The 27,914-nt window shown below is 36.1% G+C and overlaps 1 protein-coding gene and 1 pseudogene across 2 annotated transcripts; one reads left to right on the top strand and one right to left on the bottom strand.

Moving 5' to 3' along the window:
- The first annotated feature begins 379 nt into the window (after window positions 1–379).
- Window positions 380–26,792, top strand: sec14l1 (SEC14-like lipid binding 1). Of its 2 annotated transcripts, XM_028455964.1 has the most exons (16): window positions 380–632; window positions 3,200–3,277; window positions 15,560–15,709; window positions 15,865–15,996; window positions 16,874–17,002; window positions 17,077–17,272; window positions 18,179–18,288; window positions 19,467–19,656; window positions 20,015–20,103; window positions 20,188–20,258; window positions 21,296–21,467; window positions 21,918–22,052; window positions 24,435–24,569; window positions 24,708–24,959; window positions 25,047–25,216; window positions 26,474–26,792. In XM_028455964.1, exons 2-16 carry the CDS (start codon window positions 3,215–3,217, stop codon window positions 26,574–26,576), a joined length of 2,097 nt encoding a protein of 698 aa, XP_028311765.1. In that variant the 5' UTR covers window positions 380–632; window positions 3,200–3,214; the 3' UTR covers window positions 26,577–26,792. The 2 variants fall into 2 exon arrangements, with proteins under 2 accessions (XP_028311765.1, XP_028311763.1); XM_028455962.1 differs by lacking the exons at window positions 380–632; window positions 3,200–3,277 and adding an exon at window positions 15,179–15,309 and having other exon boundaries at window positions 15,485–15,709.
- LOC114469075 (uncharacterized) lies at window positions 15,059–15,176 on the bottom strand (annotated as a pseudogene).
- Window positions 26,793–27,914: the final 1,122 nt, after the last annotated feature.

The following is a 27,914-nucleotide window of genomic DNA, read 5'->3' as shown; positions in this document are numbered from 1 at the left end:
TAACATTTTTGGTTTTATTACATTTCTTTTTTTTTTTTTTATTACATTTTGGACTCACCACTTTTGTTACATTTTGACCAGTTATTACATTTCGGGTTTTACTAAATTTAAAAAACAGAAAAAAGAAAAGAAAAAAAAAAAATTCTAAACTTGACCTTTGAACTTTGTAAACGTAAGCGCGAGATAGAACTAAACATCTAAACTTGATTTTCATATACTCCATAAACGATAGTCCTTTTTTTTTAATTTATTTTTTTAACATTTTTGTTATTGTTTCCCTTCCATTTTATTAAATATCAATGTTAATTTAATATAAAGCAAACCTTTTATTTGATAAACTCGCGGCTGCCCACGTGGCTTCCTGTTAGTGTCACGTCACGTGACTGAGTTCTACCTCCTGTTGACTGACAGCAGTGTGGAGTTCGATGTGCTGATAGACGTACAGACTGAATCCTGTCAGTTTGGGCTTTTATAAGAGGATATACTGAACATTAGTCTCTCAGCAGATACAATGGACACACACACATTTACCCAACTGCAGTGAATTATCCAAACAGGCCTGAATTACTCGTAAAGTGCAGCTTTTCCTCTTTCTGTCCACGGACACCGTCGTTTGGAATTACTGACTCTGAGTATGTACTTTTACACTTACCTTGACTTTTGAGAATTTAATGTGTCAGGTGAATGTCCCAATATGTACTAATTAGCTCGAAGTATAACTAGTGAACTTTTTTTATTTATTTATTTTTTATTAATACAAATACACTGCTGGCAAAGCTGCCTTTATTTTGTTAATGCAAATGAATTCATAGCATTAGGCTATTTAGCATCAAATATAGCACAGTCTTCCTCATGCATAATAATAAGTTATTAAAGGAGACACAATCAGACTCAACCGTTTGTGTTTTGGTTGAAACTAAGTAAAGACTAGAAACCATGAATGGATAAGTCAGTTAAACCTGCGTGTCAAACTCAAGGCCCGGGGGCCAAACCTGGCCCTTTAGACCATCACATTTGGCCCGCTGGAGAAAGTAAAAATAATTGGAAAAAACATTGAAACATTGTGTAAATGACCAACTAATTCAGTTGTAGAGATCTCAGCCCCTTCAAATACAAATATTACAATTTTAATCCACAAAATTTGCTGAGCTCAGTTTTCCAGTTCATATGTCACATGACGGCAGTCATTTTTAATCTCAAATTGGTGAAAGAACTCACTTTCTCCAAAATCTGGCTAATTTTCCTCAAATTACTCCAAGAAATGTTCCCATATTCCCCAAATCAGGGAAATTTAAGTGAAGTTTCTGCAGGTACTGATGTAGTTACATACTTTATCATTTATATGTGGAAGTGCAAACCAGGGTACATTAATGTTGAATTTGTTCTGTTTTTCCAACCTATAGTCTGTGTCCCATATTAGGTCAAACTAGTCCGTATTTGGGTCCTGAACTAAAATGAGTTTGACACCCACGAGTTAAACCAAAGTCAGTCTTTAAGATGGATTTACAAGTTTATTTTGCACTTAATTTATTTGTTTATTGATAATCATAAAAACAAAATGTAAATACCTGTAACCTGAGCCAACTCTCATATTTAGTCCCTTTGCTGGCCAGTGCCAGCCAATATATGCTCACATTTAAAAGAAAATTATTTTGGTTTGTTCAGCCAAATTTTTCAGGAAATGTACTTTGAAGAAGACAGATCAAAGGCATCTGATGATCGCGTTGATGTGTCCTTGACTGTAGTAATTTTGACTTCTTTTTCTGCTTTCCTTTTCTTTTTGAAAGTTTTGTCAGATTATGAGAGTAGTTTTGACTCATCAGTGACCACAGTTTAAGACTTCTAGTAAATGAGTTGAGTAGAGGTCGACCGATATATGGACTTTTTTCAATGTATTTTCAATGTATTTTTTTTTAATTTAGCACTTTAGATTAGCATTAAAGGAAAAAAAGAAAGAACATAAAAAACACCCATTCGGATGTATGAATATACAAAAAAAAAAAAGTTATAATAATAGCATTTGCATGGGAGAGGCAGAAGCCAATAGCCCGACAAACAAAAACCGATATAATAGGATAAGGATATAATATAATAGTGCCTGATCAAATATCCTTATCCTATTATATCTTTAATAGGATAAGGATTTTTGTCTTACTTGGTTATGTACAGGTATATTTAAAGTTCAATAAATGTTAAGAGTAGGGATGTCCTGATACAACTTTTTCACTTCTGATACGATACCGATATTGCAGCCTTGAGTATTGTCCAATATCGATCCGATACGAATCATAAATACTTTTATTACTTATTTTGTAGAGTGGAATGTTAGAAAAGGCTTGATCAAGGGATGTTACTCAAACAGAGAACAATAGTCAACACTTCAAGTTCACTTCAGTTATTTTTTACTGTCAGTATATGGTGGGAACAACTGAGGGCGGGGACAAAAACAACAAAAACTTATCGGAGTGCTTATATCGGAGATTTTAGATGCAGTCCGATAAAATCCGATAGTCGTTTTCTGGCTGATATTGAACTGATATCCAATATCAATATCAGATCGGGACACCCCTAGTTAAAAGTTCTATTGGTGTATTTAATTTAATTTAATTTCTAATATATATCATATGAGTGTTTCAATTGTCATCAATGTGCTTTAAAAAAAAGTATATAGGTTTCCAAAATCAGCTTTAGATATTTGCCATTGCCTGATTTATTATTATTATTATTTTTTTTTAGGGTGTTTGTTAAAAGAAATAAAGCCAATATAGCAGATCTTTCTCTTGAGGCTTGTACCTGCATGTATGTGTATGGCAAAACTACTTTAAATAAGTTACAAGCGCACCTCAAAAACTAAAACAAATGCAGCAGTAATCCAAATTTGAGACGACAAATGCATAATTTTTTTTTTTAGCTTTGCCTTAAGATTAAATTGTCTGTTTAGTAGCAATATAATACAAGAAGTGTTTTAACAAAATCCTCATGAGCTGAAGTACAAATAGTGTTAAAAATAACTCTAATGTTGTTCAGCGCTGCCAGAATCATCACTTCTGGGGCAAGTATTTACTCAGATATTTGTTATTGTGGTTTTTGGCCAACTGGAATCATTTGATCTGAGTTCATATGGAGGAGGTCACAGCTCATCAAACTTGGGAGTTTTAATAAACGTATATTTCATCAGACCTTACGTTTTCTTTTCCAGGAATAAACCACAACCATGGTACAGAAGTATCAGTCCCCTGTTCGGGTCTACAAACACCCGTTTGAGTTGATGATGGCGGTGAGTAAGACGCAAATAAAGCACCATTATCTGCGTCCAAATTGTATTTGCTTGGTGAAATATAGTTATTTTAATATGGCCACATGCTTAAAGGTGCAGTCCGCAACTTTCAGATCCCTCTCTCCCCTCCCCGTCTCTCTTTTGCCCTGCCTCCAAACTTTCCAAAGTCCCTCTCTCAAAGAAGCTAACAAGCTAATGTTAGTCTGACAGCAACATCACAGTAATATAACATGCTCTGTTAAAAGTATATTACTACTTCTCTCTCTCAATGTGGACACAGTACACCAACCTAGCAGAAGCAGCAACACAGTGTCACTTGTGTTTGCTCGGTCGCGGTGCATTTAGGCAATCTGCCAAAGGCAGCAGGGGAGACTCAATGAGGCTGTTTTTTTCACACAAACTACTAGTTTGATGTAAAGCTACATAGTGACAGCTTTAGTAAATATGACAAAAAGTCATTTTTATAGGAGTTGCACACTGCACCTTTAAGATCAAAGAAAATGTAATTAAATATATTAGATTAGCCTTTAATTCGTGTTTGCAGGGTGAATTACAACAATTCAAATCCTGATACAAAAAAAAAAACTCAAATGGAAGTTTGGGATATAATGATGCACTTAACTCCTTTCAATTTGAATACATAGAGATCATATTTTGGAGAAAGAAAAAAAACAGATTAGTCAAAATACAGATTCTTATTCTTTTATTTAAATTGTCAATAATGTTTTAACTAATATTTTCTTCTTATAACCTTCGTACAAACTGTTTGAACTCATAATGAGTCAAAATAAACTGCAGCATTTTTAATTTATCACCATGCAGAGTTGAACAAAAATATGTATATTTTAAAAGCATATAAAATAAAAAAAATATGAGAAAAGTTTGCTTATTTCATTTTCCTTTCCTTTATTTATTTGAATTAGGACATACATATAAATCAATGTGTCAGCAAACAGCGTAAACATAAATATGCCGGAGTTGGCGCAATAGCTGCATTTCATCCGTTGTCCTAAGGCAGGTAAACATGTGATATAACATACAGTTAAACATTAACATTTAACATACAGTTAAGCAACATGGCACAATGAGATAAACATTACACTGACTGATGACAGAAAACCTGAAACCACATATACCATTTACAATAAAAAGAAAAAAACAGTTAGGAGTTAAGAGAGCCCCAGAAAAAAGTACAAATTATGTTATCTATGGGTGATTGACTGGTTTATTTTTAAGAACTGTTTTGAAGGTTGGGTAATTGCCACAGTTTCTGATGTTTTCTGGAAATGTTGTTCCTGGCTTGGAATTTACATATTTTTCTTAAGGTGTTGGTGTGCGTGTGTCACTCTGTGCCGACGGTTTGTTCTTAATTTTGATGGTTATACCTCTGGTTCAGATGTTGTGCAGTAAATCAGATGATGTGTTTCTATTCTATTAGCACGAGAAAGATGCACTAATGGATGCTAACTCACTTCAGATCATTTATGCTTGTGCACAGATGTGAGTAGTGTCTGGTTGAAACGGGTTCAGGCTTAAAGCTGCAGTATGTACATTATTTTTATGGCATCATTTGAACAAAAATCTATGATCATCTTTGACCATATTGTAATTCAAAGTGTTCTGAGTGGACAGTGGATCTCTTCTCCTTCTCCTGGCCCTGTAAATGAGGTTTAGAAATTTAGGAGCGTGACGCTGGATTTCAGCCAATCAGAGATCTTTCTACAAACGGAGTGCTCCATGAGCTGTTTTGGGCATTACTATTGGCTGCTCGACTGAAGTCAAGCGTGTTCATGTACCGTCAATAGTATAAGTGTAATGGCAGATGTTCCAGCAGAAGTTCCCATCGCAGCATAAAGCACAATGGTTACACGGCAAAGCAAGAGGAAAAAGGAAGACTAACTGTTATCACTCTCCCTCTGACTCAGTTAGAGGGAGAGTGATAACAGACGGAATAAATTACGTGTAAACCTAAGAGAAACAAATCTAAGATGGAGAGCACATGCGCAATTCATTTGCAGTCTGGAACGTGGAGTGTCTGTCTGCTCTACAGCTGGGATCAGGAGGTGGAGGAGGGGCTCTGAGTTGGAGTGTGACAATATCTCGATACGGCGATGTATCGCGATATTTTTCGGCACGATCGATTATCGATATGTTCCCGCTAAGTATCGATTTTTTTTTTTTTTTACTATTGGAGATACTTCGTTTACATTGGTATGTTGACACTTATTTACAGAAATGATGCACTAAAATAGTGTCACTGTTCATAGTTGTTCATAGCTTTTTCAACTTATTGTCTTTCAGAGATGTAAAATAAAAATTGTATTTTTTCACTTAATCTTTTTTTTTGTAATGTCAGATTATCGTAGATTGATTTCTGACCAATACGTTGATAATCGCAGTATCGTCATATCATGAGATTATCGTTAGCTTTGTATCACGTATCGTATCGTATCGTGAGGTACCCAGAGGTTCCCACCCCTAGCTCTGAGCCTCTTGCTGTCCTCACAGCAGTGAGTGAAATGTGCTTTCTTGTCACTAAAACATCAGAAAACTCTCCAATAACAAAATAAAGTCCCTACATTTGTCACTCGTCTCTATTGAGAAAAAAAGTCGCTAAAAGCTCCACAGTTGTGCGTTCACGAGGATACCGGTCAGGGACGATAGGTGAGATAGATCAAATTGGGAGGGGAGCATAGAGCTTCTCAATTCATGATTCTACATACTGCAGCTTTAAAGAGACACCGGCATCATTCAGGTGGAACGGGTTCGGGTCATGTTCTGTTGGGCTCTGGTCGGGTCTAATTTTTGGGCCCGATTAAAGTTCTTTTTCCGCATTTGCTCTTGGTTCAGCCGAGTGTGCGACACTAAAATAGTCACAGCACCCTCTGCTTTTTAAGCAGAATATCAAAGCACATACTGTGCTGTATTGATTTTAATCCCCTCTCATTTGAATATATTTTTAGCTGATTTAGGATATATCCTTACATCCCTAATCTTAAGCATGTCGTGTATGTTCTGCTGTATTTCCTTGTCAGTGTGTGGGATATAAAGATGTAAGCCAACACTGGGCCATCTGTCGTTGGTGTGTTTCTTATAAACTGCAGCTTGCTCAGAGTGGAGTGCTTTGTATAAAGGCTTTGCTCCTTTCTGCTGTAATTGCTGTAATCTTCTGAATTCTTGGAAGGGCTCCTCAGTTTTTTTTTTATTTAGAGTCAGAGATAGGCTGTACTTTTACTTTAAATGTTTTTTTTTTTTCCATTACATCGATTGTCGTTCAGTAAACACCATATAATGTCTTTGTACAGCTGACAAAACAAAGCTGATGTAACATTCAGATGATAAGTAGAGTTCATTGGCACTGCTCCCAGCTGCCTTTATGTAACTTCATGTGTTTGAGTCGAGGGAAGCTGGTTTGCACTGATTATCAAAGAAAAATAAACCAAAAAACCTGTTTTAAGTGTAAGATTTTCCATATGTTACTGAGGCAGTGCCTAAATCCTTTGGTGACAGTTTCCTCACCTGCTGCGAGGAATTCACTAAGATTGCAGCAATGATTAGTGCACGTGCAGAAGTGGTGGAGTCCACCCTTCTTTAAATGAGCATTTTGTATGCGTTATGTTGAACATGGGGCGTGAAGGAGAGCTGAGTGCACGGAAGTGAAAAAAATATTTTGAAGCATTAGAGTTGGAGATGTTAGTAGAGGAAGCTAATTAAAAATGGACATGGATAGATAGATAGATAGATTCTTTATTCATCCCGCAGTGGGGAAATGTGCATGGATGTGAATGACGGAGTGGGTGCATGCATGTGCGTGTGTGAGAGTGAGCCGCGGAGGAGAGATGTGTGTGCGTACCTTTGGGTAGAGTCCGACACGGCGACTGGGACAGGTAGCGAGCTTGTGTTTATAGTGCAGCCAGATAATAAAGTGGAGCTCTACAACAACCGCTGATCTTCGCTGTGTCCCCTCCGCCACGGTGGGGAGACGAAACAGGAAAGGTTTTAACACGTTCTTAAAATTGTGAATTAATTCATCCCAAATATATTAACTTGAGGTCTGAAAATGCCATCCCTCAGTCATCTTTCCTCTCCCTTGCCCCGTCTCCTCACAAATATCACTGCTGCCATTACTGCCCAAAAAAGCTGTAACTTTAACAGTTACCACCTGGTTGTCAGCCTCAGAATAGACTTTAAAGTTCTGCTGCTGGTGTATAAATCTGTGAATGGGTTTGGTCCAGAATACATCAGTGACATGTTGGTCAGGTATGAACCCAGCAGGTCTCTCAGATCTATGGACACAGGTCAGATAGTGGAACCCAGAGCTCACAGTAAACATGGTGATGCTGCTTTTAGTTGTTATGCTGCAAAGAAGTGGAACAAACTGCCAGCGGAGCTGAAGTCAGCATCCAATGTGAACATTTTTAAATCAAAGTTAAAGGCACTTTTTTTCTCTACTGCATATGATTGAGAGAGAGATTTTTTGTCATGTTGTTGATGTAATGATGATTTTACTGATGATTTTAATTGATTTTACTGATGATCTTAATTGTTCTTATTGATTTAAATGTTCTTATTGATTTTAAACAATTGAATGTTTTATCATGTAAAGCACATTGAGTTGCCTTGAGTATGAAATGCGCTATATAAATAAATTTGCCTTGCCTTGCCTTGCCTTGCCTTGCCTTGTGGGCCATGATAATTTTATACTGAAAAACAGAGGTAGTGATGAAGTCCAGCTTTGATGAATTGCACTGCTTCCCCTGAATTAATTTATTTGCATTTCCCCCTCCCATATTTTTGCTCGCCTTGTGAGCTCCGCCTACTATACATATTCATTAGAGGGAAACACTGTAAATGGATTGAGGGCGCATTGTGACTCGCAGCAGCCGCGCACTCCTGATTCCCTGGGGTTTGTACGGCTTACTGGTGAAGTGACGTTTTCACGCGTTTTAATACCCCTAAACCTTTAGTGAATTTGCCCCTAAGCCAGAAATGGGCAACTTCTATCACGTCGAGGGCCACTGATCCGATGGCCACATTATCAACATTCATGTCGGCATTTAGAAGAATGACCAATCTGAGCATTAACACAAGCTTGAAAACACACATTCTGTGTTTGAAATTCATTTTGTAGATTTTCTCATCAAAGTGGTGAATTTTTGTGGTCTTTTTGTCTTTTTTAGTTATGGTGTGTGTTTTTGTGGTATTTCTTTCTCATTTTATGTAATTTTGTGTGTCTTTAAAGTCCTTTTGTATATGTTGTTATTATTTGAGTCATTTTGTGTTTAAGAGTTTATTTAGTGTGTTTTTTTGTCATGTTTTGTTTTATGACTATGACAATTTTTATTATGTTTTTGTTGTTCCTCTGTACTTTTTTGACACTTTGATCATTTTGCTGTCATTTTCTGTGTTTCTGGAGTTTTGCTTATTAAGTTGTTCTTTGTGTGTGTGTGTGTATATTTGTATAGCACTAAGCTTTGTGCTGTGCTGACAATCTGATTTCTTCAATAGTGAAAAGGTTACACAAACAGCTCTATGTGTCTGATACTTCAGCTCTTATTGACTCTGACAGCAGGTGTAAAAGTGCAGCCGCATTGCTGCAAGTTATTGAAAATAATCTCTGTCTGCACAATAAGGCTGTTCAAACAGCTCAAGCCTCAATAACACGGTAAAGAAGAGGATACAGTGAAGTGTCCGTGACCTATTAGTTGTATGTACTCGTATCCAGGCACTCTCATTAGTTCCATGTCTGATCCTGCTGCAGCCAGTTTTACTCCAACAGTCCCAGTCACTGTCCTCAGTGTCCTGGATATTACTGAATGTTTAACCAGTGACATCACTGCTGTCCCCTATACGGCCCCGCTTTATGACCTTCCAAGGTCCTATTTATGTAACATCAGGATGTTAGCTGTTTTCATGTGGCCCCTGCTGAGCTCAGCTGTTTGAGTGAGATTAGCTTTTTATTTAGATGAAATAGGTTGAAACAGTGGGAGGTGGGACCTCTGGTCTGGTTTTAATGATATGCAAAATCATATATATAAGAGCTTCTAACATGTGACCACAATAGGGATGTAACGATTCACTCAACTCCCGATACGATTCGATTCACGATACTGGGTTCACGATACGATTCTCTCACGATTTATTTTACAAAATGGGACTGTAGACAATTTTTTTTTTTGGGAAAAAAACTAGAAAATACTGTACTATTTTCCTTTTATTTTTCATTGTCAAAAGAATTCCTTGATAAACAATTCAAAACAATGCAATTTAACTAAAAATAAATCTTGAATGAAATAAATACAGGAATAATACAAATGAAAATGAAGCCTATTAATTTAAATTCTGGTTCTAAAATAAACAATGCAAAACTGCCCAATAGTTCTTTTTCTTTTAAAAGTGCAACTGAAAATGTATTTTGTGCCTTAAAAATTGGACTTTAAAAAAAAAAACCGTGATTACACTGATTTACGTCATATTTGTTTGGACCAGCAGAGGGCGCTGGTAACACAGTGGTCGGTTGGCATGCAGATATCTTGCAGTGAAGAAGAGAAGCTTTGCTAGCAGACAGAGCTAATAGAAAAACGTGACTTTTACAGATATTCAAGTAATATTACAGATATTCTTTCGGTGCTTAAGGGGTAATGAATCATTTATTAACATATTTAAGAGTAGAAGGCGGCCAGAAAGAAACTATTAGCAGACACCGCCCGCCGCCTACACTTGTGGATAGCGATTCAATTTTCAGAAAATCGATATCAACCGTGATACCTATGAATCGATTTTTAACTGCCTTACGATTAATCATTACATCCCTAGACCACAATGTCACCTTCTAATATCGAGCCACAGCCAGAACTGAGGAAATATCTTCAACTACAATACCAATAAATTAGAATGTGCTGCCGTTCATAGCTGAAATAATAAAGAATATCTAACATGAGCTACAGAAAATAAAGAACAGTCAACACCAGTTTTTCATCTTCAAATGCCAAATAAATTAAACCAAAAGTGCCATTTGAAAAAATAAATAAATAAAAGTATGTGAAATCAATCTTTTCGTAGTTTGCTAAATTTAACTTCTGTCAGAAATGTGGATCAAGAAGTATGAAGAAAACGTATTTATTTATTTTTGTTTTTCATGCAACTGACAGAAAACAGATCTGAGACCCAATTTAGGGTCCCTACCCACATGTTGACTCACTGTGCAAAGACACTTAAAAAACATCATCATTTGGACGGGATATTTTCATCGTCATACAGTATGTAGTTCTCATGAATCTAAAGACTGTGATATCAGATCTTTCTTGGACGTCATGTATAGACTTGACCAGACGTCTGTGTATATATGATGAATAATTATGGTTTAAATGTGGTCATAGGGACATCATATTTATGCCAAATTTCATATATCCAACTGTAGTTTTTTTTCAGACAGTGACGTATACTATTCCTAGTTTTTAGTTTTTTTTTCCCAGCTTTATTTTCTTTGCTCAGCATCAGGTTGAAAATCAAAAGCTGCAATGCATTTCCTGTTGAAAGACGCTGAGCCAAATACTAGGACATTTATCAGCTACAGTCCTCCACCTCCTGGAACAATGTGGGAATACAATTAAAAAGATTAGAGGGTTACAATAGTTTAAAACTCAGTCAAGCAATTATTTCTATTTTTTTTTTTTTTCATCTGCATCTACATGTTTAACAATCAGACAAACGCAAGAAATAAATATATATATATATATATATATATATATATATATTAGTTTGAAAACAAAAGTTTTACATCCAGATAACAGCTGTTAAAAAACACCTTAATTTACATGTGTCTATAAGAAAGCCTTGTTGGCCATCTTTGCATATTTCTAATTATTTATCCGTCTGTTTGTGCAGATGGTGTCATGATAAACACTACTAATTATCTGTGTAATTGTTAAGGTAGCCATGGTGGACAGTTTCAATCCATCATAAAGGTCAACAACACAAACAATATTTTGTCTATTCAAGTAATTTACAGATTATTTTGGCCTTACCTTGTATTGCTTAGTACAGCCTTGTATTTATGAGAATGGTTTTAGGTTTTCGCTCTTTATCCACTTTCCCTGCATACTAGGCTGCACCATTAAGGCATTGGTGATGAGTCAAATGAACACATTTACAAATCAATATGAATATAGATGCAACACTTAAAGCATCTCTAATAAGTTTAACAGTGTCCTGTCCTATTATATTACAAATATCTTTGTGTTGTTAAGATGTGATACATTTATCTATTTTGATTAACTCAGAACACAGACATTCAGCAAGAAAATAATCCAAATGAAAAAAAACTAGTTTATATTTTTGAAAAAAAGTGACAAATTGATTTTTATGGAGTAAATATGTATTTTTTTATGTAGTGTGAGCCAGGAAAACAGAGGTAATCTTTAACTATGGCAGAAACAAATGCATTCCCCATCTCGTTTGGTTGCTATAATTTTGCCAGCTGTGTTTGTCATGAATGTTGTTTGGTGATTTGATCAGTATTGACCGGTGAAGCTTGGTGAAATGAATTCAAACACATGGTCACATGCTGTGGGCAGTAAAACACTGAGTACAACCGGCTGTAAAAAGCCATTACAGCTGCAGGTTATTGTTCAGCACCTAATAAAAAAATGTTTACTTCATTTTTAAATGAGCCGTGCAGCGGAGTAACGAGGATCACCGTGGCGCTAAAGCTAGAGGAGTGTGGATTTAAAAGTTTAAAAACCCTTAAAGGCACCGCCATTGAACAAAGCAAATGTTTGATCTCTTATGGCATGACACGCGTTGATACTCAAAAACGATCCAAGTTTAGAGGGTTATTTCAAAGATGCATGATTTAATTTTTCTAAGCGGTTACTTTGATATAAAATTCTAATTCTGAGGCGAGCAGGAAAGATTATGGCTGACCCCTTTCACCCTGGACACAATCTGTTTCAATCTCTCCCCTCTGGAAGGAGGTTTCAGTCCACCTCCAGACACCAGTAGGAGTGTGACGATATCTCGATACGGCGATATATCACAATATTTTTTCGCACGATCAGTTATCGATATGCTTGCGTTAAGTATCCATTTTTTTTTTATTTTTTTGAATTTATTTTTTTTATTATTTTCAAAACCTTTTCTGCTTTTTCACTAAAATGTGCAGGTGGGTCTTCACAGAAATGTTGTCACTGTTTGTTGAAGGAACCAATATATTGTTTACTGGAATATTGCACTTAATGGTGTCACTGGTAAGAAAAACCCTATTTTTTGTTTACAGAAAGCACTATTGCTTACATACTTATTCGTTTACATTGGTATGTTTGACACTTATTTACAGAAATGTTGCACTAAAATAGTGTCACTGTTCATAGGACACATTTTCAATTTATTGTCTTTCAGAGATGTAAAATAGAAATTGTATTTTTTCACTTAATTTTTTTTCTTGTTATGTCATAGATTATCGTATATTGATTTTTGACCAATATATCAATAATCGCAGTATCGTCATATCATGAGATTGTCGTTATCGTGAGCTTTGTATTGCGTATCTGACCCCCACCCCCAACCCCCCAACACAACCGCCATGAAAACAATATTACCTGCTGCACTTGTGTGTGTGTGTGTGTGTGTGTATATATATATACATATACATACATACATATACACACACACACACACACACACACACACACACACAAGTGCATTTTCCCAATTCAGATCCGGACTCAAAACCCACTTATTTAAAACAGCATTTCCCCCGCTCCGTCTCTGTGTTTTAGCTTCACTTTTACTGTTGTTTTTATACTGTTTATTGTGGTTTTATACTTTGTTGTTGTAGGGCTGGGCGATTTTTCCAAAAAAAAAATCTGATTTAAAAAAAATAAATAAATAAATAAAAAATTGGAGTTTGATTCGATTTTTGATTTTGTTTTTTTAATGCACTTAAAAATGACTGCAGATATCAGATATATTGTCAAAAGTGCAACTTTATTGCTGTGATTATCCTCAAGAGTTAAAATGCATAGAACAATCCCATAATAAAAAGTAAATGAGGCTCTGTCATTCAACTATTTTAAGCTTTAAACCAGGTTTAAGCAAAAGTGCAACAGCAACTTCACAGTAGCTTAAATTTTCTGATTAAGAAATAACTACATATTTTATAACATAACATTGTAATTAAAAAAATCATAAACTCTTCCCTTAGCATCTCAGCATAGTGTCAATGAAACATTAAACATGCCTGTAGCACACATACAGCCTACTCAACTCTTTTTTTAATCTACAAATTTGATTAATCGATTAAATCGATTTTTTTGCCCAGGCCTATGTTGTTGTGGTTTTATTATGTACTGTTTAGTGACCTTGGGTGACCTGAAAGGCACTGATGTTCAAATAAAATATATATTATTATTATTATATATTTATCCCTTATCCTCATCTATCCTTTATTTATCCCTTATCCTCCTTGATACTTATCAATTTTACTATTGTTTCTGGGTTTGTTTTTTGTTCCTTGCACCAATTCCTTGTGCTTTTTTAAACTGTATTTAGCAAATGAAACCTTTCTAATTCTGAACATTTGTAAAGTAGTAAAGTAATCAAATACTCCTCCATGCAATTAAGTAACATAAAGCAGCGAGTGTAGATCAAGGTTTTTCAACCACTAAGTGTGACGTGGGAAATGATTCAATTTCACCTAATTGTTTGAAAAAAACATTTTTTGAAAGTAATTATTGTCTGCAGATATGCCATTGTTGCAACGTGTGCCCCTCCCCCATCCCAAAGTGAACATGGCTGCTGGTCACTGGAGAGAGGAGACCCTTTAACTATGTGGATATGTGCAAAGAAATCTATACCGTACTAACTTGTGATAGTCATAAAAAGTCTTGTAAAAATACACAATAAAAAGACACCATGTGAGGAGCTTGTGTTTGCCTCTGTGTCAAACACAGCCGTAAAAAAATAAAATATTGAAAACGAACGGCACACAACTGCTACTCGGCTCTCATCGTTCATTATATAAAACAAAACAATAACTAACGTAATGAAGTTCAATTGTAGTTGTAATCATACGCATTTTTATCCCTCCCATGATGTGTATCAAGTATGCAAAATATGAAAGATGATGAAATCATTTTTTTTGTTCTTCATTTGATTCCTATTAAAAACACAAGAATAACTGCAGATTGTTAATTGCAAGGTCGTAAAAACTTTTTGACGCTTTGATCAGAATGACTGTATATTGTTATAACATAGGCTACAGGCTTTCAGTTTTTAACATTTTCGGTTGGTGGCGTTAATTGAGATTTTTTTCAATGAAAAGATGTACTTTGACTCAAAACAGGTTGAAAAACACTGGTGTAGATGATGTGCTGGAAGACTTTTTCCACTACTACAGTTACAGCAACAACCTAAAGATGTGGCATACTGTACAGTACATCAGATCGGTTCACAAATTGGAGAAACATTTCTTTACAAAGATCCAGTTTTAATAATAATAATAATAATGCATCAGTTTTATATAGCGCTTTATCATAGACACTCAAAGTCGCTTTACAGAATTAAGGCATTATTTTTTCACTCCACACTTAGTGGTGGTAAACTACTATTGTAGCCACAGCTGCCCTGGGGCAGACTGACGGAAGCGAGGCTGCCATAGTGCGCCATCGGCCCCTCCGACCACCACCAACACTCACTCACACACTACATTCATACTAGACAATGTAGGTGAAGTGCCTTGCCCAAGGGCACAATGACACATACCACTGGGTGACTGCCACCCCACTGTGGCACCTGGAATTCTCAGTGGTCTCCCATCCAACTACTAACCAGGCCCAGACCTGCTTAGCTTCCGAGATCTAACGGGATCGGGCAATGACAGGCTGGTATGGCCACAAACATGTCAGGAACTTAAAGGGAACCTGTAGTGATTGAAACAAAACTAAACATATAGTATTTCATTAAAGTTCTTGTAGAGCAGCCAGGAGGAAGAGAAACGGCTCATCCAAGAGACATAATTCTGTAACCCGACTATATATATTTATTTATTTTTATTTATTCAGTTTATTTCCGACATGGTTACGTTCACTTTTTTTTTTTTACATTTTTTTTTTTTTTTTTGTACATGCCGAAAAAGGAGACGAGAGAAGCAGTTTGCTTATCTGGGTCCCGTCCCCTGTTTTACCATCGCAAATTTACATGGGTTATATATATATGTGTGTAAAGTCACACACGTTTGTCTCATGTACCTGCTGTTTGCATTGTTTTAATTCCATTTCACAGGCTTATGCACGAAGGTTCCCAAAGTGCCCATTGATCCCAGTGTTTGTGGACAGTGAGATTATCTCCCAGAGTGAAAGTGAGGATGGATCAGTGCTGCTAACAGAGAGAAGCTGCAAGATAGACATCGAAGCCCCTCGACTTCTTAAACGGGTAATTAAAATTGAACAACTGTACAGGAAATGACAGTAAATTAACCTTAAAAAGTCCCAAATGGGAAATGAGATTTGATCAACTGTTCTATAGCCAAAAATGTTTGATAACTAATTTTTATTTATTTTTTTGTTAAATGTTTGTTTACGTCGTAGATGGCTGGTGTGGATTACCTTTACTTCATCCAAAAGAATACTCTGAACCGCAGAGAGCGAAGTCTTCAGATCGAGGTCCACAATGAGACTTTCTCCAACAGAGTCATTGTCAATGAGCATTGCAGCTACACTGTATGTCAACCACATTATTACAAACCCTTACAGCATTATTTCCTATATGCAGAGGTGAAAGTAACTGATTACAAGTACTAACGTTACTGTAACTGAGTTGCTTTTATGGGTACTTGCACTTTTCTTGAGTTTATTTCAAAATCAGTCATTTTACTAGTACTTGATTACATTTTAAAAGAAATCAAGTAATTTATTGTATTTTTACACTCAATTGTTTGTTAGTGAGTAAATTATAATTATTTTGGTTTAAAATGATCAACAGACGTTGTAAAACTACAAAAAATGAAAAGACCGGACAACAATCAAATCCATCACATCATAGCCGACCAATCAGATTAAATGTGATGCACCTCACAAAACGTCATTGAATGCTGGTTATTTTACTCACTTTCAGAGTTCATTAGTGTATCTATACTTAAAGCTTGAGAATGTTTTTTTTTATTATTTTGAATTAAATTTTTTGGCATTTTTTGAATTTAAGAAAAAGTTGTACATTTTGACAAACCTTTTTATTTTATTCTTAGATGCCTTTGTGGAAAATAAATTAAGTTTCAAATTTGTTAGATTTTGTCTCTTCTTTTTAAGTTTATACATGAGATGTTTACTGTATGAAAACTGTAGCAAGATTTATTACAAAAATAAACATGGGGGGTGAAAGTACCTAGTGACTTTTACTTTGAGTACTATTTCTTTGAGCTGCTTTTTACTTGCACTTGAGTATTTTTTGTTTGACTTACTTGTACTTGAGTACAATTTCAATCAAGTAACCGTACTTCTACTTGAGTAGGATACACACACCTCTGCTTATAAAATCAAAGCTTTATGAATAATGTATCGTAAGTTATTTCAGGTTGAATGTTTTTGTTAATCTCGACAGGTACATCCAGAGAATGAAGACTGGACGTGTTTTGAACAGACAGCGAGTCTTGACATAAAGTCCTTTTTTGGCTTTGAGAGCACCGCTGAGAAGCTAGCTATGAAGCAGTATGCTAGCAGCATTAAGAAGGTTTGCACTGCATGACACATACACACAGTCCATGACTAAGTTAAACTGGCTTTTTAATTCATTTTTTGTTTTAGGGAAAAGAAATTATTGAGTACTACGTCAAAGAGTTGGCGAAAGAAGGAGTTACGTCCATACCTCGTTGGATGCCACCAGTTAGTGCAAAGCTCCAGCTCCCGCCACACTCCACCGCCAGAAGCATCGCTGTTAATATTGTCAAGGATGGAAGAGATCAGTCATGTTCCACAGAGCTAGTAGCTGGTTCCCCTGATGGTCAGTGGATGATAGCATTCACATTAATCACTCAACATGCAGTATGATGAAGATCAGGGCTGGGGTCAATTACATTCTTCCATTACAATTATGTCTTCAGTGACTCATGTTCAGTTATAACTCAGTTACTATTACCGTCATCGACATTTTTTCAAATTGCAATTAAAATTTAAATTACCATTCTCCCCCTGTAAGTCAATTACAATTACATTGTCAATTACTAAAGTTCAATTACAATTATATTCTCAATTATTGAGCCTTTAATAAATAAGCCCATAAAACGTAACCTTCCTCTTGTGGTAGCTTTCTGTTAGCATCTCTGATAACGGGTCAGTTGTGACCCATGTCTTAAACCAGCTGTTAAATACATTAAAAAATATTATCTATAATCTAATTTGTTTTTCATCTCTTGGTTACCTTGTTTGGTTTCCTTATCCATGACATTTTTGTCTTTCATATATTTTATGTGGGGGCGTCAGAGGTTTTTTATATCAGTATACCTCTCGATTTAAATTTTTTTTAAATATTAGTGTGAAAAGTTGATATGAAACATCATTATAAGATAACTAACTACATTTGTGTAAGCCATAGAATTGTAACACGATTTTAAATTAAAAATGTACAAATTAAAATTACAATGTCTATTATCTGAACTCAGTTGCAATTAAATTTTGATTAAAACAGCAAAAAAAAGAAATTACTGTTATAATTACATCTTAAATGTAACTAATTGTCAATTACACAATTACAATTATGATTGACCCCAACCCTGTGCTCGTTGTGTTATAAAATATCTCAAGCTTTTTAAGCCCGATGGCCTGATTGAAAATATAGTGACTAATGGCGCCTGTTATTGTTGTGTTTCAAATTTCACTGTAAACTCTACCTGTGTTTGCTGGCCTGTAGAGAAGCTGGATGCTGACTACATCAGACGTTACCTTGGTGATTTAACGCCTCTGCAGGAGAGCTGTCTGATCCGACTGCGTCAGTGGCTTCAGGAAACCCACAAAGGCAAGGTCAGTACTTAAGCACACATTCTTTGTGTTGATGGTTTCTTGTGCAATGGCAAGACTTAGCTGTTAACAAAATGTTCTGTTTCTTTTGCGCATGCCTATAATTAGGGATAAGTACCGAATTCTGTACTTTTTTAGCTACCTACCAAATTTCTTCGGTACTACCTGGTACTGACTCACGTTAAATCAAATGGTACCCTGTTTCGGTACTTTTTAATTTGTGCATAAAGAAAAAACCCTGCGTGTGTTTTCATGATAAAGGAATTTGTGGAAACAAATGTTACAATATAAAATACAAACAGTCGGATGTTGGTTTGTTAAAGTTTGTTATTATTATTAATATTATTATTATTGTGAGGAATAAATGTGGGACATTGGAACATTTAGAGATTTTATATTGTGCCATTTATGAGCAAAAATTGGTACCATTGAGTGTCGATAGCGCAGGGGTGGGCAACGTCTTTCACAGCGAAGGCCACAAAAATGTGTTTGCTTGATCAAAGGGCCACATTGTCAACATTCATGTCAGCATTTAGAATAATGACCAATCTGAGTGTTAACACAGGAAAGCTCAAAGCCTTTTTATAGTAATTTTGTGTGTATTTTTGTTATTCTCTGTATGTTTGTTGTTGTCTTGCTTGTTGTTATGATTGCATATTGTGCTTTTCTGTTGACCTTTTGTGTATTTTTCCTGTAAAATGTATGTTCTTGGAGTCATAATGTCTATTTATGTTGTTATTTTGCATTTTTTTTGGAGTATATTGTGTGCAATTCTGTTGTTGTTTTGCTTGTTTATCAGTACTGTGGGTTTGTGGAGTCATTTTTGTGTTTTTCTTGTCTTTTTGTGTTTTTCTTGTCTTTTTGTGTACTTTTGTTGTCTTTTTCTGTATTTTCTTTAGTAATTTTGTGTGTTTTTGGAGTATTTTCTGTGTTTTTCTTGTCCTTGACTGTATTTTTCTGCATTGTTGTAATTCTTTGTGTTTTTTTTATGTATTCTTGCTTTTGTTTTGTGTATTTTTCTGCCCTGTTGTTCCTTTATTTTGGGGGCAGCATAAAATTAGACAGAGGGTTGCCAGTTGCCCATGTCTGCGATACCAATTCACAGGTACCGTTGACTATCGGTACGAATGCCAAAGGTACCCATCCCTACCAATAATGATGGTCTGTTGTTTTTGGGTCAGATTCCCAGGGATCAACATGTGCTGCGCTTCCTCAGAGCCAGAGATTTTAACCTGGACAAAGCCAAAGAGTTCCTCTGTCAGTCTCTTACCTGGAGGAAGCAGCATCAGGTGGACTTCCTGTTAGACACTTGGGAACGCCCACAGCTGCTTCAGGATTATTACACTGGAGGCTGGCACCACCACGACAAAGGTTACAATCATTTAAAGACACGATTTCAGTTTTAGAACAAATGACACGCACATTATTACGCTGTATTACTGCTTATAATTCACAGCACAGCGTGGGTTAAAATGGCCCTGTTAATTATTGACTCTTGTCTGAACACCATCTGTCACCGCTGGCATGTTTGAAAATGACTCATTTATTTTAGCGTCTCTGTTGACCCCAGCAGTTAGGAGTTTACTTAGGAGAAGGAAATGACTGTTTAATGCTAATTAGCAAAATTACATCTCAGTTGAACAGCAAAAAAAAGAAATATCTTATTCCCTGTGAATGCTATTTACCTGCACATGTTGTCACTGTGACCTTGGATTTGTGTGTTTCTTAGATGGCCGTCCTCTCTACATCCTGCGTTTGGGTCAAATGGATACAAAGGGGCTGGTGAGAGCTTTGGGGGAAGAGGTGCTACTGAGACAGGTGCAGAATATTTAGGTTTTCATACACGGTGAACAGAATGAATTAGAATGTGTAGATGATATTAACTCTTTACCTGTGGCACAGGTTCTGTCGATCAATGAGGAGGGTCTAAGGCAGTGCCAAGAAAACACACGAGTCTTTGGTCGACCTATTAGGTTTGATTTCATCCATCACTGACACAATTAAATATATAAGTAGCTAATTAAATTAAAACCACACACAATCTCAAACAACTGTATTCTATACTTTAACTTCCTCAAATATAAATCTAGTTCAAATATACAGTACAACATGTAAACAGTTAAATTAAATGATAATAAAATTAAAATGATATTTTTGTATTTTTAAAAAAAAATTGTTACTCTTTTTCAAATTAACACCACACAAAATCTCAAAGAACTGTGTTCTATACTTTCACTTCCTCAAATATGAATCTAGTTAAAAAAAATACAGTAGAAAAATTAGATAATTAGTTAAAAAAAAATAATAATAAAAATTTAAAAAATATTTTTGTAATTTAAGATTATTATTATTTTTCAAATTATAAAACACACAATCTCAAACAAATGTATTCCATACTTTCACTTCCTTAAATATAACCATAGTTAAAAAATACAGTATAAAAATTAAATAATTTAATTGTTAATTATATAATTCAATAATATAAATATTTTTGTAATTTTTAAGATTATTCTTTTTCAAATGAAACCACAACAAACAATCTCAAACAACTGTATTCTATACTTTCACTTCCTCAAATATAAATCTAGTTAAAAAGAAAACAGTAGAAAAATAAAATAATTCAATTGTCAATGAAATAATAATAAAACGAAAAACTATATTTTTGTAATTTTTAGGTTATTATTTTTCAAATTAAAACTTCCTCAAATATGAATCCAGTTAAAAAAAAAAAAAAAACAGTATACAAAATCTGAGCTGGAGCTGTCACTACTGCTACTTGTAACACTATATCACAAACATGATCAAAAAGTAATTAAAGAAAAAAATTCTCTGGGAAATTTCTTTCTCATTATGAATTTTGTATTTTGATAGGCGCATTGAGATGAATAAAGTTGAATTGAATCGATATCAAAATGGGGTCACGACCCTAAAAAAGGTTGGGAACCACTGCTTTAAGCCTTTACCACCTGGCCTTGTAGACATCATCAAGTCTTGTTGTTTACTCTGTCAGTTGTTGGACTTGTCTGGTGGACCTGGAAGGCCTGAACATGCGTCACCTGTGGAGACCAGGCATCAAAGCTCTGCTGAGGATCATCGAAGTGGTCGAGGCCAACTACCCTGAAACCCTGGGCCGTCTGCTCATAGTTCGAGCTCCTCGCGTCTTCCCTGTCCTCTGGACATTAGTAAGAATAAAATAGATTTGTACCTCTTTTGTTCAGGCACTAATAGCTTGAGTTCAAATATGCAGGTTTAATCAGTTCTCCTCCAGGGTGAACACAGGGAAGGATTTTTAATCAGAGGATGCAATTTAATTATCTGTATGCTCATATGCACAATTCTGCATTATGTAAAACCCTGAACCAACCACTAATAAATCTCATGGCTGTGGTTTGTTTGACTCCACAACTGATATAAGCATAGGAAGCAATTCATGCACACAGTCGGATAATTAAAAATGTATACATTCAGATTATGATATGTTTTAAAGTGTGCTAATTATTACACTACATACGATGCTGAGTCACGCTCCAACCTGCTCCTTCCACAGAGTTAAATAATTCATCATTGTTCATATTAGGGCTCCCTGCTGTCTCTTCAGTCTTCTCTAAAGGCCGTTGCTCTCTCATTTCCAGGTCAGTCCGCTAATCGATGAAAACACTCGCAGGAAGTTCCTTGTTTATGCTGGAAATGACTACCAGGGTCCAGGAGGCTTAGTTGACTATATTGACAGAAATATTATTCCTGACTTCCTGCGCGGGGACTGCATGGTGAGCTGAAGTTTCTACAATGATTTATTAGGTCTCTAATCCAAGCTAATAATTACCCTGTGGCTATTGTCGCAAAGATTAATTTCTTTGGTAATGAATACATGAAGTTCCTGCCTGCATATACTCATACTGCCTTACTTTCTACAAATTTGGTGCTGTAAATTATATAGTTACTATTGAATTTTGAATGAGTTCAGATAATTGAGAATCATTAGACCATTTATTTATATAAGGGTATACTGACACAAAAAAGGCTCAGGCGCCCACACCAAAAATATTAATACCAATTATTTCCTGGATAAGGAAGGCTCAGAGTTAGGGTTAAGAAATGAGAAACACATTAGATGATAGATATTATTTTTCAGGTTTTATGGGTTTATTTATCTCAGACGCAGTAATTGTGATTAATTTTAATTGAACTTCAATTTATTAAAATGTAGTTGTAATTGACTTCCAGGGAATAAAAAATAACCACGATTTAAATGTAATTGAGAAAAATGCCGGTCACTGTAATAGTAATTTAATTGTAATTGAACTTGGATAATTGAAGACGTAACTGTAACTGAAAAATGTAATTGAGCCCAACCCTGGTTTGGATGAATGAGACGGAGTCAAGCTTTAGGGTTGTTGGTCAGATGCAGACTCAGGGTTTATTGTCAAAGGGTTTTTGGGGAACAGACCAGTCTGGGATTCAGAGGTAAACTAGCTTTTAGCGTGGAACAGTGTTGTGTATGTTTCTGATAGCGGTAGTCATAACATAGCAGAGCCTCCTCAGGCAGAGCGACTTTGGTGAATACTGTTGGTGTACGACCCAGGGCTCTGGCGGGGTTGGGCTCAATTCCATTTTTCAATTACACTTACGTCTTCAATTATCCGTGTCCAATTACAACTCAATTACGATTATGGTGACGGCATTTTTTCTTCAAATACAATTATTATTTTCCCCCAGAAAATCAATTACAATTAAGTTCTCAGTTACTAAAGTCCAATTACATTTAATCAAACTTACTGAACCTAAATAAACATGACCTTCCTCTTAGGGATGTCCCGATACAACTTTTTCACTTCCGATACAATACCGATATTGCAGCCTTGAATATTGGCCGATACCGATATCGATCCGATGCGATATCAGCACAAATCATACATACTTGTATTACTTATTTTGTAGTGTGGAATGTTAGAAAAGGCTTAATCAAGTGATGTTCCTCAAACAGAGAACTATAGTCAACAATTCAAGTTCACTTCAGTTACATTTTACTGTCAGTATATGGTGGGAAACACTGAGGGCGGGGACAGAAACAACAAAAACTTATTGGAGCGCTTATATCGGAGATTTTAGATGCAAATAAGCAAAAAAATATAAAATCCGATAGTCATTTTCAGGCTGATATTGGGCCGATATCAATATCAGATCGAGACACCCCTACTTCCTCTTGTGTTAGCTTTCTGTTAGCGTCTCTTATGATAACGGGTCAGTTTTGACCCATGTTTTGAATCAGCTGTAAAATACACAAAAAATATTATCCATCATTGATGCTGTTTCTCATCTCTTTGTTACCTTGTTAAGCTTCCTTATCAATGATAATATTGGTTTTAATATTTTTGGTGTGGGCGTCTGAGCCTTTTTAATGTCAGTATAGCCTGAGATTTCAAGTTTTTTAAATAGTGAAATTACATTGTAAATGACAGTTTTTCCAGAATTTTAATGCCAGTTACAATTATTATTAATAATAATAATAATAATAATAATAGGGAACGTGAGCTGAGATTAGATCATCCTGAGACACATTAGTTTTATTCTACTGATTATTATCAGAACTCAATTACAATTCAATTATGATTACAACAGAAACATATTTTTACAATTATAATTGTGCCATAATTGTAATTGACTCAATTACGCAATTACAATTATAATTGACCCTAACCCTGGTATCTGGCCTGCTTATGGCAGTCTGATCAGGACAGAGATCTGTAATTACACATCAGTAAAAATATAGGAAAATATTGCTGCTGCTGCTGGTTCACCGCACAAAGTATAAAAGCAACGCTTCATTAGTCATCAAAGTACACACTGAATGTTGAGTTATAAATAAGTATTTTTCACCTTGTAGCTAAGCAGCATACCTGACAAAGAGCGACCTTCACACACTCATTTCCTCTTTAGTAGCTTTGAAAAACCAAGATGTTCATCTTCATTCCTCATTTTTTGAACTAGTAACTACCTGCTGGGAAAAGTTCAATTTGTAAAAAAAAAAAAAAAAGTCTTGTTTTCTGTGGCTTATAAACAGCTTAAAACAGATGCGAGAATCTAAAGTTCAAGGATAATAAAATATGATTTTTTTTTTTTACTAACTTTCCTTGCACTTTTCTCAATAGTGTGATATCCCAGAAGGAAGTATAGTTCCTAAATCCATGTACAGGACAGCAGAGGAGCTTGAGAGTGAAGAAAACCACCTGCTGAGTGACTCCATCTATAAGAGCGCCAACATCTACAAAGGATCTCCATACGAGGTGCTGACTCATCACACAGAAACGCTCTTCCATTTCTTCACCTTCATGGTGTGGATTCTGGTGCCACCAACTGGACCAGATGTATATTGCTTCTTTACCATGAAAAAGTTGAGCTAATCTCCTCACATCCTCTCTCAGCTGCTGATGGAGATCAACGAGGCGTCCTCCGTCATCACGTGGGACTTTGACGTGTCTAAAGGAGACGTCATTTTTAATATCTACCATTCCAAGAGGGCCCCTCAGCCTCAGAGGAAAGACGCTCTCTCTGCTCATGGGCTCCCTTCGCTCGGGGCTGCAAATGTCCAGTTGATTGATAAGAGCTGGGTGTTGGGTCGGGACTACAGTATGGTGGAAAAGGCCTTCATCTGCAGAGAAGGAGAAAGTGTACAGGTGAAAAGGGAGAGAAGAAATATATTATTTTCTGTTAAAAAAAAAAAAACAACCCAGTATCAGACTGAATTTCTGTGATTTCACCAGGGCTCTCATGTAACACGTTGGCCTGGCTTCTACATCCTCCACTGGCGCTTCCACACCTCTGCTGCCTCGAGCCTTCCTTGTGTGGACGATGTGCTGTCATCCCTTCAGGTTTCCTCCCACAAGTGTAAGATTATGTACTACACCGAGGTGCTGGACTCCCACGACTTCAGGTCCGTTTATTGTTCTTCTGATCTACATTCTTCAAAGATTTTTTAGGGAATTATTTTGAAAACTCTCGCATTTATTAACCCTCCTATTATCCTCAAATATTACTAACAGATTTTACTTTAGGGGTCAATTTGACTCCAGGGATATTTGACTCCAGAAAATGATTTTTAGAAAATTGTTGACCAAGTTTTTGTGTGAGGCAATTTGTAAATGTTTTGAATATATAAATAACCCCTTGATAATGAAACCACGAACTGTTCTCTAGCGCCACCATCAGGCCAAACCTTTAAAATTAGAATTAATTTATCTTGAATAGTTTGCATCCATATCTTCTCAAATTTGCTGACAACATTTTTGACCACAAGAGTATCAATCCTATTGGTTTATATGATGATTTGACCTTTCCTGCTGCGCCATCAGGTCAAAATTTTAGTGTAGCGTGAAAATCTTCCACCCAAATCTTTTCTAATTAGAGGTGCACAATCATGACTCTCACAGAATCAACCATATTGCTTAATGTTGGTGACACCCCCCATCTTTTTGTAACATAATTGTGGTTATTCACTGTGAAGGAGCTGTTCCAAAATGCGGATATTTTTTTGAAAATGTGGTATCGGTGGACAGGTTTTATTCTCGAGTCCAACTATGTGCTCGGTTTTCGGCCCGATGGAGGTCCCAGAAGGTCTGTGCTTTCCTCTACCAGGGGTAACGTCCGTCAATGGATGGAATTATGATTAGCAGGGAGTATTTTATTTTGAAAATAATGTGGATATTTTATTCTGTGTCGATGCACTACTTCCTGTCCAGCATGGGCTTATTTTAGTTAAATTGCTGCAGCATTGCTCCAGCGTCCAGCAAAAATAGAAGTGCTGCGTATTTGCAGAAGCATGACTCAGCAGTTACGGTGCTGTGCTCGGCCAGATTCGGATGCGGTGGAAATTGGGGGTTAGGTCACACACAGATGAACACGTTTTACACAGCTAAAACAGCTCGGGGTCAAATCGACCCCAGAGGAACGACATGTGTTCAAAACATTAAAGAAAATCATTCAAATTAGGAAAAGTCATGAAATATGAGGCAAAACAAAACAGTCAACTATTATTTTTTGAATGATGAACATTGAATATGGTCAAATTGACCCCAAGGATAATAGGAGGGTTAAATATACTGTGAATTAATCCACTTTGCATAATATTAACTATAAGTGTATATCAGGAATATATGAGAGTGATTTAATATTGTTTTTGTGTATTTTCCAGGGGATCTATGAGCAGTCTGGAGTCATCTCATAGTGGTTTTTCACAGCTCAGTGGTGTCACCACTTCCTCTGAACAATCTGCCAGCTCCACTGTGTCCAGGTAGCACCTGTGCAGCAGAAAACATGAAGAAACAGACACCCAGCTGAAGCTTAACATTAGTTTGAAGTAGGAATTAAGTGTTTCATTTTATTGTATGGTGAATAAAAAGGTGGACATGTATTGTGTAGTCAGTCCACTACAGTTACATTTATGTTAAAGATTGTTTTCTTTGACATAGATAAAAAAAAACATGAAATAAAGATTTTGCACAACCCAAAGACAAATTTGTAACCTTTCTCTGTGGAGTTTGCATGTTCTCATTGTGTTTTAGTAAGGTTTTTTTTTTTTTTCAGCTAATTTGGCTTCCTTCTGCGATCCATAAACCATATTTAAGTCTCCCATTTTGGCCAGGAAAGTACCGTATTTTATCTCGCCATCGTCCCGTATTTTCCCGTAAATATCCCATATTTTTTGTCAATTCAATTCAACTTTATTTGTATAGCGCAATTTACAACAAAGTCATCTCAATGTGCTTATCAAAATTTAAAATTCATAATAGAGAAAAAGAGAAAACCCAACAAGATCCACATGAACAAGCATTTAGCGACAGTGGGAAGAAACAACTCTCTTTTAACAGGAAGAAATCTCCAGCAGAACCAGGTTCAGAGGTGGCAGCCATCTGCGTCAACTGGATGGAGTTAGTGGACAGAAGGACCAACAGAACAGGATAGAGAGATAGAACATCAGAGTGTCTCAGACTAGTTGAGCCGTGAACCACAGATCAGGAACTCATCAGCTAGATCATCAGCTTCATGACACCTTAAACAGAGCAGAGAGAGAAGGACGAGGAGAAGGCACTGACTGCAGAAAAACATGATACAGTATTAACAAGTCAGCCTGTCTTGGCCTTGGGCCTCACTCCCAGTGGCCTAGTCAATACTTATTATAAAGGTGATGAATCTCTTTCCGTTTATTGGTAAGCTAACAGCGACTCCAAGGTCTGTAAATGCGACCGTTCACAGACGAGCCCATGTCCACTCTAGTGGTTATGTTATGATTCAGTCCTGTTTATGCGGACTGTAAATCATAACCAGCTACATCAGAATTTGAATTTCTTCCCATTTACTGAACCAGAAAATGTGACCATTTACAGATGAGCCCATGTCTGCTCGAGCGATTAGATTGTTATGATTCAGTCTTGTCTAATAAAATGTAATAATAATTAAAAGATAGATAAATAAAAACATTCCTCACCAAACTAAATGCTGCCACTAGCCTCGCGAGAACTGCCACCTGCAGTGGCCTGGGTGGCAGTTGTCGCGAGATTGGAACCAACAACGCGAACAAACCCGGAAACAACTTAGAACAGAGACGGATGGATGGATTTTTTTTTTTCCAAAAC

This window comes from Gouania willdenowi, chromosome 8, assembly GCF_900634775.1.
Source record: "Gouania willdenowi chromosome 8, fGouWil2.1, whole genome shotgun sequence".
NCBI lineage: Eukaryota > Metazoa > Chordata > Actinopteri > Blenniiformes > Gobiesocidae > Gouania > Gouania willdenowi.
Note: the sequence above shows the minus strand (reverse complement) of the source record. Positions and strands in the feature narration are given on the sequence as shown.

Bases quoted from the DNA above. Each gene is read 5' to 3' on its own strand.
- sec14l1 (XM_028455962.1), top strand. From the start codon at position 15,491: ATGTGTGTAAAGTCACACACGTTTGTCTCATGTACCTGCTGTTTGCAT. The intron at 15,997-16,873 runs GTATGTCAACCA...TAATCTCGACAG, and splicing joins ATGAGCATTGCAGCTACACT to GTACATCCAGAGAATGAAGA. The intron at 24,570-24,707 runs GTGCTGACTCAT...ATCCTCTCTCAG, and splicing joins ACAAAGGATCTCCATACGAG to CTGCTGATGGAGATCAACGA.